The 13466-nt window shown below is 43.9% G+C and overlaps 1 protein-coding gene across 1 annotated transcript; it reads right to left on the bottom strand.

Annotated features, from left to right (window-relative positions):
• Window positions 1-1763: 1763 nt before the first annotated feature.
• Window positions 1764-11608, bottom strand: LOC125294277 (major histocompatibility complex class I-related gene protein-like). Its single transcript, XM_048242817.1, has 7 exons — window positions 11221-11608; window positions 9873-10124; window positions 8699-8977; window positions 7010-7297; window positions 3909-4022; window positions 2648-2695; window positions 1764-1980 (listed from the first exon to the last, which is right to left on the bottom strand). Exons 1-7 carry the CDS (start codon window positions 11276-11278, stop codon window positions 1964-1966), a joined length of 1056 nt encoding a protein of 351 aa, XP_048098774.1. The 5' UTR covers window positions 11279-11608; the 3' UTR covers window positions 1764-1963.
• Between the last annotated feature and the right edge of the window lie 1858 nt (window positions 11609-13466).

Genomic DNA, 13466 nt, shown 5'->3' with positions numbered 1-13466 from the left:
CACGTCTCCTGAAATCACTTCCTCAGCACACCACTGCAGAACACAGATCCATAACACTAAACACACTCCAGTGTGTTTATGAGAGGGAGAGATTATGTGTCTGTGTCTGAGTGTATGTGTGTGTTGTATCAGCCTGTGAGTATGGTAGATGATAGTTTGTGTGCGTGTGTGTATGTGCGCTTGTGTGCTTATTTGACTTTGTATGTTGGCTCAGGGATTAATGCATGTTGGATTCCTCTATATGTGTGAGTGGGGGCTTCCTGTGCGTCAGTCTGGCCCTCACCCTCTCTACCAGCTGAGTCATCAGGGGGCTCTTGTTGGGGCTCTCTGTGGGGACATGTGTCTGCGCTGGGGGCAGCTGTAGCAGCCTCTGCTCGTCCTGGTCCCAGTAGCTGCTGATGCAGCCCATGCAGGAGTTGTGTCCACAGGGAATGGCCACCAGTGTCCCTCAGCAGCTCTAGACAAGTAGATCCCGGGCTTAAAGTACAAGGTGCATTGTGCTGTTCATGAGGGAGGTGCGTGTCCTGAATCAAACCATGATCTTGTATCTTTATTTTAGCTTCTTATTTATTCATGTTTTAAACTTAACTTTTATTCTATAACTTATTACACTATGGGAAAGCACAGTTGGAGTGGATTCAGGAGTTCATTTCACTGCTTGTTGTAGGTCTATGACTATGTATGTGGGTGGAGAGGAGAGATGAGCTCCAGTCATATCCTCTTCACCCAGAGAGACCTGATGATTGGTGGAGCTAGGTGTTGCGTAGAGAGGGTGTGTCTGGACGCTGCTACTGGGAGGTTGAGTGGAGTGAGGTGGTTTCCTATAGCATCCTCATAAAGAAGCATCAGCAGGACAGGAGGGGGAAGAAGGGTTTGATTGGATGTATCAGTCCTGAGGCTCCAGCTGTTCTTACTGCCACAATGATGAAAAGACTACCATGCGAAGAGCATCATACCCTTCAATCAGACATTGGCATGGTGTTATTGCAGTTACGGCTCCCGCACACAGCTGCGTGCGGTGCAGTGCTGGAGATGCATCCTGTTCACATTACATGGGCTTACGTCATCGTTGCCCAACTGAATTGTGGGTCCGTTGCGTTGCTCCCGTCGCTCGCGTTGAGAAGTTCAGCTGTTGCTGCACTGATGGACGGCACCGGCCAACCAAATTACAAACAAGCGAACAACAGACGGCACCAGCCAATCAAATTACGGTTATACCTTAAGTCATTTGCATAGCTGCTGCCGGGAACACCCACTGGCACGTGTTGACGGAACGCAACTGTGTGCGGGAGCCGTTAGCCGTCAACTTTAGCATGAGTTCAAAAACTTATGAGCCTAAATGTATCTACATTTCCTTGTGCCTAACCACAATAATAAAAAGCATTGCTGGATTGTCAGACACCCTTGATTTCCAAGCTACACATATGGATCATTATGTAAGGGATAATGGCCGCCGAGGTGTCCCGATATGGAATTAATGGACGAGGCGGAGTCAAAGGACTCCACAACGCGGAGCAGAGTTTCCTCCGCCAGGTCCATCAGGAGTTGAAGCAACGAAACTGTTCCTATTGGGATCCTGTATTTGCTCTTTTCTATTGTTATTTTATCCCACAAATCACTAAGGGCAGCAAAACCCACAAACGCCAAATGCTCAAAAGAGTCTAAATTGGTGAAATGAATTGTGCAAGTGAAATGACCATTTTCCATGCATAGGGGAACATAGTCAGCAACATGCCAACATGAAAAACAGTGCAAATGTGTTTTTATTTACCACAAACATATCTCAACATATCTTAACTTTGAACATTCTTTTCATGAATAATAAGGTTGAGATTGAAGAAAAACAAGGATGAGCTTAAAAGGTACAATTCTCAAGCAGTGTTAAATGCATCTCTGAAAGATGATTTGCATGAACTTGACATGAAGCATCTTTCCGACGTGTTTTTTGCTCCATCATTTCTCTTCAGTCCAGATCTGCACCTACGGAGAAGAGAAAAAAAGGCCGTCAGTTTGGTTCAAACACAACATCTTCATGTTCGTCTTCATGATTTACATTCCCTCTTCAAATCCAAATGTGGCTCTCAAACTCCCAAACAAGAGGCAAGGGAACAGCCATCCCAATAGTCCTAATAAACGCCAGTGATCAGTAAAGCCATCCCAATAAATCCTAATAAAATACCAGTGATCAGTAAAACCATCCTAATAAGTCCTAATAAGCGCCAGTGATCAGTAAAGCCATCCTAATAAGTCCTAATAAACGCCAGCGTTCAGTACAGCATCCTAATAATCCTAATAAGCACCAGCAATCAGTACAGCATCCTAATAAGTCTACTTCAGTGATCAGTACAGCATCCTAATAAGTCTACTTCAGTGATCAGTACAGCATCCAGCAGCTCATGCATGTAAGGGATGCAGGTGCATAGTACTGCTACCACAATAAAATACATTCAGCTATTTTTGCCCTCAAACAATCCGGCGTTGGAATACAGATGCAGAGTAAGATGATTTATGTTGGATATGACAAGCCACAAGAAATCACCACTTTTTTATATAGAGAATCTATAACAGGTTTGTGTCCAAGTCACTGACGATTTAGCTGAGGTGTGTGTGTGTGTGTGTGCACCTTAGGTAAGTAGGAGCTACTCACTTGGAGCAGACGTGTAGGTACTCGACTGTGATGCCTGGGAGGCCTGACCTATGATACAGTGATACATCACAAGTCAACAGGTGAAGGATACGGAACATAACACCACAAAAACATTATAAACCCATGAGTTCATCTAACTGGTTCATCTGGTTCACTATAGGCTATCTTCTTACATGTGCATGGGAGATGAAGGGCAGATGGAACTACACAGAATTACACAGAGCAAAGTCTGAACGGATGTTTTGAATGATATCATGTAATTCCTGATTTCACTGCAGCCACCAAAAAACTAAACTGCATTTCAAAAGGTGCAGAACTGCTCTATACTCTTGTTTTTTATGACCAATATTCCCGTTTAACTGTCTGAAATAGGGAAAGATGTTCAACAGAGAGTCCAAACATGTTTTCATGACTTTTTTGACCATATAATGATTGGCATAATCATGGAACTAGCACTTTAATGGCTTCCAAAAAACGATGGAGATTAGTACCAAACTGTGCAAAATCGGTATTAACATTAAAGTCATTATCAATAAAGGACAGGGCAAGGCTTTTGTAACCTACAACACAATAGTGACTAACTTTCTAGTGATATCTTATAATATGCCAGCATAGCAGTTCACTTCTGCAAGCTCACTGATGTCTGAATGATGTCCAAACCAAATAGCCAGTTAGAACCACAGTAGCCACTGATGTGCTGTACCTGTGCGTCTCCTCCACCATATAATGATAACACAGGTGTATTGTACCTGTGCGTCTCCTCCTCCTCCACCATATAATGATAACACAGGTGTGCTGTACCTGTGCGTCTCCTCCTCCACCACCATATAATGATAACACAGGTGTGCTGTACCTGTGTGTCTCCTCCTCCACCACCATATAATGATAACACAGATGTACTGTACCTGTGCGTCTCCTCCTCCTCCACCATATAATGACGGCACAGGTGTACTGTACCTGTGCGTCTCCTCCACCACCATATAATGATAACACAGATGTACTGTACCTGTGCGTCTCCTCCTCCTCCACCATATAATGATAACACAGATGTACTGTACCTGTGCGTCTCCTCCTCCTCCATATAATGATAACACAGGTGTACTGTACCTGTGTGTCTCCTCCTCCTCCACCATATAATGATAACACAGGTGTGCTGTACCTGTGCGTCTCCTCCTCCTCCATATAATGATAACACAGGTGTACTGTACCTGTGCGTCTCCTCCTCCACCATATAATGATAACACAGGTGTGCTGTAGGTACCTGTGCGTCTCCTCCTCCACCATATAATGACGGCACAGGTGGCTCCAACCAGACACACTGCCACAGCCGTCACAGATGACAATATGGTTGTTGCTCCTGGATCCCACTCACGCTCTGCCAGCAACAGTAAAAAATAATATTAATATTATTTTGTATTCTATCAGTATTTATTACTATTATTGTACATTATTATTAATATTGCAATACAGTAACATTAAAGCTAAAGTCGGCAATATTTTTTTGATCATATTCACTGAAACGAAGCGCTGGACTGACCAATCGGAAGCCAGGCTACAGGACGCCCTTAGCAACGTTGACTGGGAGATGTTCAAGACGAACTCTGCTGACATCAATGAGTTTACGGAAGTATCATTGAGTTACATCAATATGCTAACTGATTCCATCATCCCAACTCTAAAGATCCGAAGCTTCCCTAACCAGAAGCCATGGGTGGATAGAGAAGTGAGAACGGCATTAAAGACACGCACCATGACTTATAACGCTGGGCTTATTTCAGGGGATATGACGGATTACAAAGCAGCATCTTATAGTTTACGCAGAGCTATTAAAGATGCTAAGCGGCGCTATAGAGACAAAGTTGAAGCTGATTTCTTGGAGGGTGATCCAGCACGAGTGTGGAAAGGACTCCGAACCATCACTGGCTTTGAAAGAAAGTCCCTTCATATGATGAATGTGAGTAAAGCCCTCCCTGATGAACTTAATGCTTTTTTATGCTCGCTTTGACATGAAAAACACAGACTATCTTGCACTAGCTGCAGCATGTGAAGCAAATGAGGATGCACCTTTCTGTGTCTCTGAGGTCGATGTGAGCAATGCCTTTAGGAGGGTTAATTGTAGAAAAGCTACTGGACCGGATGGAATTTCTAACAGGGTTTTGAAATCCCTCGCTGCTCAGTTAGCTCCTGTGTTCACTTATATCTTTAACACATCATTGGCTCAAGAGACAGTTCCTACTTGCCTCAAGCAGTCTGTTATTGTTCCAGTACCGAAAAACAAAAGTCCATCATGTCTGAATGACTACCGCCCAGTAGCCCTGACGTCTACAGTGATGAAGTGTTTTGAGAAGCTTGTGAAAAACATTATCTGCTCATCCCTCCCTGCCTCCTTCGACCCCCTCCAATTTGCTTACAGAGCCAACAGGTCTACAGAGGATGCCATCTCAAACCTCATGCACACCACCTTAACTCACCTGGAGGAGGGGAATGGGAATTATGTGAGGATGCTGTTCATTGACTTTAGTTCAGCATTCAACACGATAGTACCTCTCACCTTGGTCACAAAGATGAAGGCCTTAGGACTGAACACCACCCTGTGTCACTGGATATTTGACTTCCTCACCAACCGTTCACAAGTGGTTAGAGTGGGGGGTCTGACATCTGACACATTAACCATCAGCACTGGTGCTCCCCAAGGCTGTGTTTTGAGTCCACTGCTGTACAACATCTACACACATGACTGCAAAGCCAACAGTAGTCATACCTCCATCATCAAGTTTGCAGATGACACAGTGATCTTGGGCCTGATTAGTAACAACAATGAACAGCTCTACCTGGATAAGGTTGATGAGGTGGCACAGTGGTGTCAATCTAACAGCTTGACACTGAATATCACTAAAACCAAGGAAATGGTAGTGGATTACAGAAGGCAGCAGCAGAACTACAGTTACACCCGACTAATGATCAGAGGGCAACCTGTAGAGAGAGTCACAAGTTTTAAATACCTTGGTGTCCACATTACTGAAGACTTAACATGGACTGTTAACACTAAATATGTTCTGAAGAAGTCCAGACAACGACTCTACTTCCTTCGTCAGCTAAGGAAATTCAAAGTTTCTACATCCATCATGAAGGCCTTCTACACTTCAGCGGTTGAGAGTGTTCTAACTGGTAGCATCATCACCTGGTATGGGAACTCCACAGTTAGAGATTGTAGTACTCTGCAGAGAGTAGTGCGCTCAGCTGAACATACTATAAGAACTCAACTCCCTGCTCTACAAGATATCTATTCCAGAAGAGTACTCCTAAGAGCCCAAAAGATTCTGAAGGACTCTTCTCATCCTAACAATGGATTATTCCTACCGCTGAAATCAAGAAGACGCCTATGTAGTCACAAAGCCAGAACTGAGAGACTCAGGAGAAGTTTTTATCCCCAGGCCATCTGAACTCTGAACTCACACTATACTGACTTTGCACTCATTCACTCCTCAGCACTCATGACCCCCCCACACACACACACACCTACATGACTTTTAGCACTTTTACATCCCTCTCCCTATGCTACAGACCTTTTATTTATTTTCTTATTTCATCACACGTCAAAACACACACACACACACACACACACACACACATCTGACTTTCTCCAACTTTTGCACATCTCCATAGAACTTTTTATTTACTATTTTTGATTTCTCCTCCATCTATCTACCCATGTCCTTGATTGCCTAGCCTTTCTGAGGGAGTTCTAAGGGAGTTTTTCCTTGCCCCTGTTGCTCTTGGGTGCTCCTTGTTGGTGCCCCCCACCCAATCCCAATCCTCCCCCACCTTTTTTATGCAGCCCTTGCCACTTAATGTACTAAACCCCTGTTCTACTGCACTTTTTACCCCCCCCCCCATTAATGCACAAATAGGCTGACACCAGACATAATTTCACTGCATTTCTTACTTCCAGTAACTATATGCATGTGACAATAAACTTCCTTGTATCCTTGTATCCTTGAAACCGACACTATGCTCTGACAGAACAACAGCTGGTTTTAGAAAAAAATGCCCTTCCTACACCTAGAGCCTGTTATTTGTTTTGCAAAAATCTACAGCTCCCGGTTCTTCTGGTACAATCAGTGCAGGGCTGTGTGAGATCTGACTGTGAATCACAGTTCATGCACACACCACAGATCCCCCCTTCCCCCCTCTCGCACGTTACAATATCGCACAAACTCGATGGGAGGGAGCTCGGTGGTAGTGGGGGAGGGGCTTGAGGGTTTTAAACATTCAACATTTTGGTCCCCTCAATCTGCCAGACTTGCCGACTGAAGCAACTCAACACAAAACATACTCCAGACATCTAGATCCAGGTAATACCTAAGCCAATGTCCAGCTTGTTGTCCAGACTGAGGTGTTCAGCTGTGCAGGTGTAGTGGTGATGCTGTAGTTCCTCTGCGCTGACCTCCAGGCTCTTACTCATCTGGTACGTCTCATCTCCATTAGGTAGCAGCTCCCCCCCAGTGATCTGGTGGTCAGACACAGGTTGACCATCTCTTAGCAGGATCAGGTTGATGTGACGGGGGTAGAAACCAGTGGCCAGGCAGGTCACTTTGGCCCCTTTGGAGTCTGGAAGTGTCTTTTGGAGGAGCCTGAGTCTGGGCTTCACTGCAGAGGATGAAATTTAGTCATAATAGCACAAAGCAATAATCTTATGACTCTGTCATGAGGCTACCTCTCATGAACACTTCCCTGCCCCTGCCTTCCATCAGACCAGAGATAACACACACATGCATACAGCACCAGAGATAACACACATACATACAGCACCAGAGAACAAAGATATTTAAACAAAATCTTGATTAACAATGTATTAGTCAGGCCATCCATCTACAATATATCGATGGGAGGCCCAAGCGCAAAGATGGGATAACGTTGCAAAAAGTGTGACCTCATGTACGTCAAAACAACACTTCAAACCAGATGTAAGGGACAGAATGCAGCCCAGCTCATATATTAGGCCTTTTCAGACCCTGACACTTGGCTCTTTGAAGCCCAAAGGCAGGAAACTGGCTAGGTGTTTCTGTAGGACTGGGTAGAGGGATCACTGAGAGTATTGTGAATCAGCCTTATGCCAGTACTGTGTGTTTATTGTGGCCATTTGTGAGAGTGTCCTGTGTTTATCCTTGAATGGTCAGAATTCAATGAGAGCCTGTCTATGGACCTTTTGCTTATCACCAGGTGTGTGAGGCCTCTGAAGAATATCCCAGGCAAGGGGGGAAGTTTGAATTAAAGAACAATAAGAGTGACCAGACCTGATGGTGTTACAAGAGGCCATGTCCCTGTCCCCCCTCTTTGCCTGCAACATATTTAAGTCAAGGATATTCCCGTTTCTGTAGAGAATACTCGTGAAACCATTGCTGGGGTGACACAAACATGTTCCTCTCCCTTGATGTGCAGTCACACTTCATTGAAAGAATAAAAGCCTGTATCTTGATTTTCCATCGTCCTGACTGAGTCTCCAGATAAATATGGTAGTAAAAATAATGCCATCATCACTTAGCTTGCACCTACGAGCACATAAAGAGAGACAGATAAAGAGAGACAGATAAACAGTGTCCAGTCAGATGCAGCGCTCCCACAAGCAGATAAAGACAGACAGATAAACAGTGTCCAGTCAGATGCAGCGCTCCCACAAGCACATAAAGAGAGACAGATAAATTGTGTCCAGTGGGATGCAGCGCTCCCACAAGCACATAAAGACAGACAGATAAATTGTGTCCAGTGGGATGCAGCGCTCCCACACCTCAGGCCCCTGAACTACCTGCACTGCACTCCCATTTCATATCCCTGTTAAATACAACCGTCTTCACTGCCACTTTATTAACCGTGACCGACACCAATCAGTCCCAAAACCAATTTGTCACCACATGCCAGCTCCATTGCACTAATATTATGACCCAGCCATGACTCTGCATCCATGCCACGCCCTCAGTCTGTCAGTCCATTCACTGGTCACCACAACTCTATTGGGGAAGAAGTCAATCACAAGAGACAGCTATCACTTACCTTTTCTCATCACCTCGTTCTTCTTAATGTGAAGGCAATTCTTCAGGGCTTTAATACAAACTGGGCCGTATACATTTGCACACAGTAACTCATGAGTATTTGCTTCAATATGATTCCACACTGTGGACCATAAACCTTCAGACCGTAGAGTTTTCTGGTGCAGACTGAACTGCCACTCTGCGTTATCCGCTCCGTTAAAAGCACCTCGAGATAGCAGTGGACCAGGGATGCCACCGTCTAATAGCTCACAACCAGACCATTCCTGCTGGACGTGTATTCCTTTGGGAAAGAACAACAAAATGCATCCACATTTCAGGCTTATGTACATTCTTTGGAATACTACGTGCATGTGTGTGTGAATAAACTTACATTAAAGTGTAACTCTGGCGAAAATTGACCCCAGGGTGTTTTTCTGCATGAAAACACATCAAATAAACCATTGAGACAGTATTTTTCGTTGATCAACCACTACAAGCCCACTACTATCGCTATAGCCCCAAATCACAAACAGTGGATTAGCTAAGGGCGGTGAGCCAAACGCTTCCCAAATAGAATTTTTTAACCAGTGATATTGTTCAAAACAGCACCAAACCTTGTCAGTAGCTTGCTCAGGGTCCCTACACATAAAACGAAGCACCAACAACGTAGCTAGCAAACCTGGAGTTTATTACAGAAGACTGTTAAGAACGGTTACCAACTCTCCCTACCAGCTCCTCCAACCCCAGCACGAATAATAGATTAACTAAACGTGACAGTACAACGAATCCTTGCGATACTGGGATTTGCGGCTATAGCGTATACCTGGGCAAGCTCTGTAGTGGTTGACAAAAAATACTGTGTCTACGGCTTATTTGATCTGTTTTAATGCAGAAAATCAACCCTGGGGTCTGGAGTAACACTTAAAGTGTTACTGGGATAGGTTCTTGTGGATTTAAGTACCACTTTGTTGGAATTCTACTTTTTGTCAATTTTCAACATAACTGGTTACTTGGCAATAAGGGGGTACCAAATTCATCAAGAGCTGATGCCACAATGTCGATGAACATTTCAGCACAACTAACTATTCAAATTTAAATGTATTTATTTTATTTTTTATTTACTATTGAGTATAGACACAGGGTAGATTCCTCTGTCAAAGCAATACAAAATCTCAATGGAGGCACCACACACTTACCACCTGTCAGGTTAAGTTGGTGTTTTGAGAACAAGGCTATATTTTTTACACGTCTATACAGGTCTCCGAAGACAAGGTTAGCAGCTTCTTGTGTAATACATTCAGTGTGTTTAGACGGTTGATTTCTCAAGTTGTTCACATTTGAATCGTAATAGAATACTTGGATGTCATCTAGCATCCCCACTGTGATGAACTCTGGGAACGGAGTGTCTCCAATGATGAGGGTGGAAAGAGCCCACAGAGAATGAGCGCCTGAGAAAAGAAGGAGGCACATGAACTCTGCACTCTGCACATGAACTCTGCTCATGAACTCTGCACATGAACTCTGCACTCTGCACATGAACTCTACACTCTGCACATGAACTCTGCTCATGAACTCTCCACATGAACTCTGAACTCTGCACATGAACTCTGCACTCTGCACATGAACTCTGCACATGAACTCTGCTCATGAACTCTGAACTCTGCACATGAACTCTGCACTCTGCACATGAACTCTGCTCATGAACTCTCCACATGAACTCTGAACTCTGCACATGAACTCTGCACTCTGCACATGAACTCTGCTCATGAACTCTGAACTCTGCATTCTGCACATGAACTCTGCTCATGAACTCTGAACTCTGCACATGAACTCTGCATTCTGCACATGAACTCTGCACATGAACTCTGCACTCTGCACATGAACTCTGCACATGAACTCTGCTCATGAACTCTTCACATGAACTCTGCTCATGAACTCTGCACATGAACTCTGCATTCTGCACATGAACTCTGCTCATGAACTCTGCTCATGAACTCTGCACATGAACTCTGCATTCTGCACATGAACTCTGCTCATGAACTCTGAACTCTGCACATGAACTCTGCACATGAAAATGGAAACGCTTAACCACAAGACTTTCACCCAGGATCCCCTCACTTGCTAAAGAATATCATGAATGATAAGATCATTATTTTGTCATCTGAGACCTGATAGTTATGACTAAACATCTCTACAAAGAAAGTTATTTTTTATTCAAACTCAGGCTGCTCCTCCTCTACCTCTTGATCCTCTTCTTGTGTGCCTTGAGATTGAAAATGAACTACCACACATGAGAGAAAACCCCCCAGGAAGCTCTTCCTGTCATGCTTCTGTTTCAGCTGCCTCTACTGTTTCAACTGAGTCACTAAGATTTCGCAATAACCAAGAGAAGAGCCATCATTATGCCACATTCGCTAGCTTACACTTATCCAAACAAAGGCGGTAGAATTTTCATGTGTAAATACCAAAATGTCACAAGCAGAATCCCCAGTGTGTGTACCAATACAGTACAGTTTTTGGTTAAAAATGTGAAAGCAGCCTTACCTGATTTCACAGTCAAGAAAATCTGGAATGAACAGAAGAGGAACGGTAGTCTCAACATGGTGACGCATGTATCAAGTGCTGCTTTCAGTTCATCTGATGAAATGTGGTGCTTCTATTCTCTGCCTCTTTCACTAGCAGCACTTCATGTGAGATTCTACTCTTTCCTGAAATGTTTTGTTGGGAAGAACTCCACCCACACTCCAGATATTATATTTTGTTTACTTGTTATATTGTCATCCTCACCCCAAACCTGCTAGTATCAATGCAACAAGGACTCCATCTCACTAAAGTGCTCAACAAGAGACAGATATGTCCTCTATAATGTCTGAATGTACACATGCTATTCATTAATGAGAATGTTGAGACTCTTCTACACTCTGAGGGTTAACACTAATTCTTTCTTTTCCTCCTCAGTGATTAAAGTTCAGAGTGTTCTGCCTCCTGAACCTGAAACCAGAGATGAGGTCTTACCAAATGAGTTACACACACACACACACACACTCAGAGAGAGAGAGAGAGAGAGAGAGAGAGAGAGAGACACTTTGAGTTTGTGTGTGTGTGTGTGTGTGTGTGTGTGTTAAGCTCTGAGTGACGTACACACCATCCTCTGCGCCCCCATCCTCAGACTCCAGGTGTTGTGCAGATAGTGTGTGTCTGGACGCTGCTACTGAGAGGTGAGGCGGAGCAGGAAGGAGGTCTCCATCACCGTCTCCTACAAACACATCAGCAGGAAGTGACACGTCCATGTCCAACGACCTGTCCTGCAGTCTGGACCGCTCCAACGGCCAGTCCTGGAGTGGACTACTCTCTCCTTAAAACACGATAACGAGGAGACGAGCTTCCTCTAGCGCCCAGCTCCAACAGAGTCGGAATATGTGGATCACAGGGCAGGAACTCTGTCCTTAGCATCTCTGATACAATGACCACATTCACTCACACACTCTACCCTGGGTTTTGGCTTAGGTTTAATTTCATTCAGTTCAGTCATAAGTAAAACTCCTCTGAAACACAGTTCAGATTAGTACAACATTAGGGATGAGTTTAGCCATAATTCAGTGAATTCTGGAGAGAGAGGAGCTGCAGGAGTTGAAGAAGGCTGTAGAGACTCTCAAGGTGAGTACTGACCGCAGGTGAAGACAACAGCTGGTTGTTGGATGAGTCACATACGGCCTCAATTAAGTACTAGGACTCTTGTTAGAGGAGTAATGCTCAGTCACTTTCCAGTAATTCAGTGAATGAAGACCACAAATCAGACAGATTCATATGTAGGCAGGACACAAATCTGTCCCTGATAAAGTGGTTGCCAGAGAGCAGGTTGCAGATTCTGGGTAGTATGCGCCTCATATCTGGCAACCTCTTTAAATCAGCCCCAGTAGTAAGGTCCAGTAAGGTTCACCAGTGATAATAGTTCATTTAACCCAGAGCTGTACTTTTACTCTTACATTTAGTGCACTCTAAAATACTCAGATCATCAACACACACACACAGACACACACACACACACACAGGGAGAGAGAGAGAGAGACAAGCACACACAGGTACAGCTGTAAAGGGGAAATCAATCCTAAACTGAATTAGACAAAACGTGTTTTGGATTGTACATTTAGGAATTTTACATTTAATGTAACCTTAAAATTAGTCCTATGTGTGCTCTATGTTGGTGCTCTCAGGACACTTGCACGTTTTAATTCACTCGTTCACAGTGGCCACACACATACAGAAGTGGTTCAGTCTGGCTGTTTGTTTTGCATCCTGTTTTGCTTGAGACTGTTTTTCATACTGTTGCGGCCACTACAAGTTGTATATTTTACTGAGCTACAAAAACTGATTTAGAAAAGTTTCACCATAACCCCTTCATGTCTGTGAATATACTACATGTCAAATTGTTGAAATATGCATCATTATTTCATTATCATATTTTCATAAGAATAGTGTGTTAGCAGTGGCAGTCAGTCACATGACAGTTCCTGCTAAAGTCTGATTATGCTTTACAGCAGTGGTCCCCAAACCTTTTCTTCCGAGGGCCAGCTCACTATGCCTGGCTCTAAGAGAGGGCCAGCTCACTATGCCTGGCTCTAAGAGAGGGCCAGAGACTCGGAGTATATCAGTAACCATAAATAGCTTAGTGCTGTGAACAACAGCAGTCTACCTTAGTTGAATATTCCATTACATTTAATCTATAGGCTATTGCAATTTAATACCATTGTTAGCTGTGTTTATATTGCCATCATACGTAACTCAAATTA

Source organism: Alosa alosa, chromosome 5 (genome assembly GCF_017589495.1).
Source record: "Alosa alosa isolate M-15738 ecotype Scorff River chromosome 5, AALO_Geno_1.1, whole genome shotgun sequence".
Taxonomy (NCBI): Eukaryota; Metazoa; Chordata; class Actinopteri; order Clupeiformes; family Clupeidae; genus Alosa; species Alosa alosa.
This window is presented reverse-complemented; position numbering and strand designations above follow the sequence as displayed.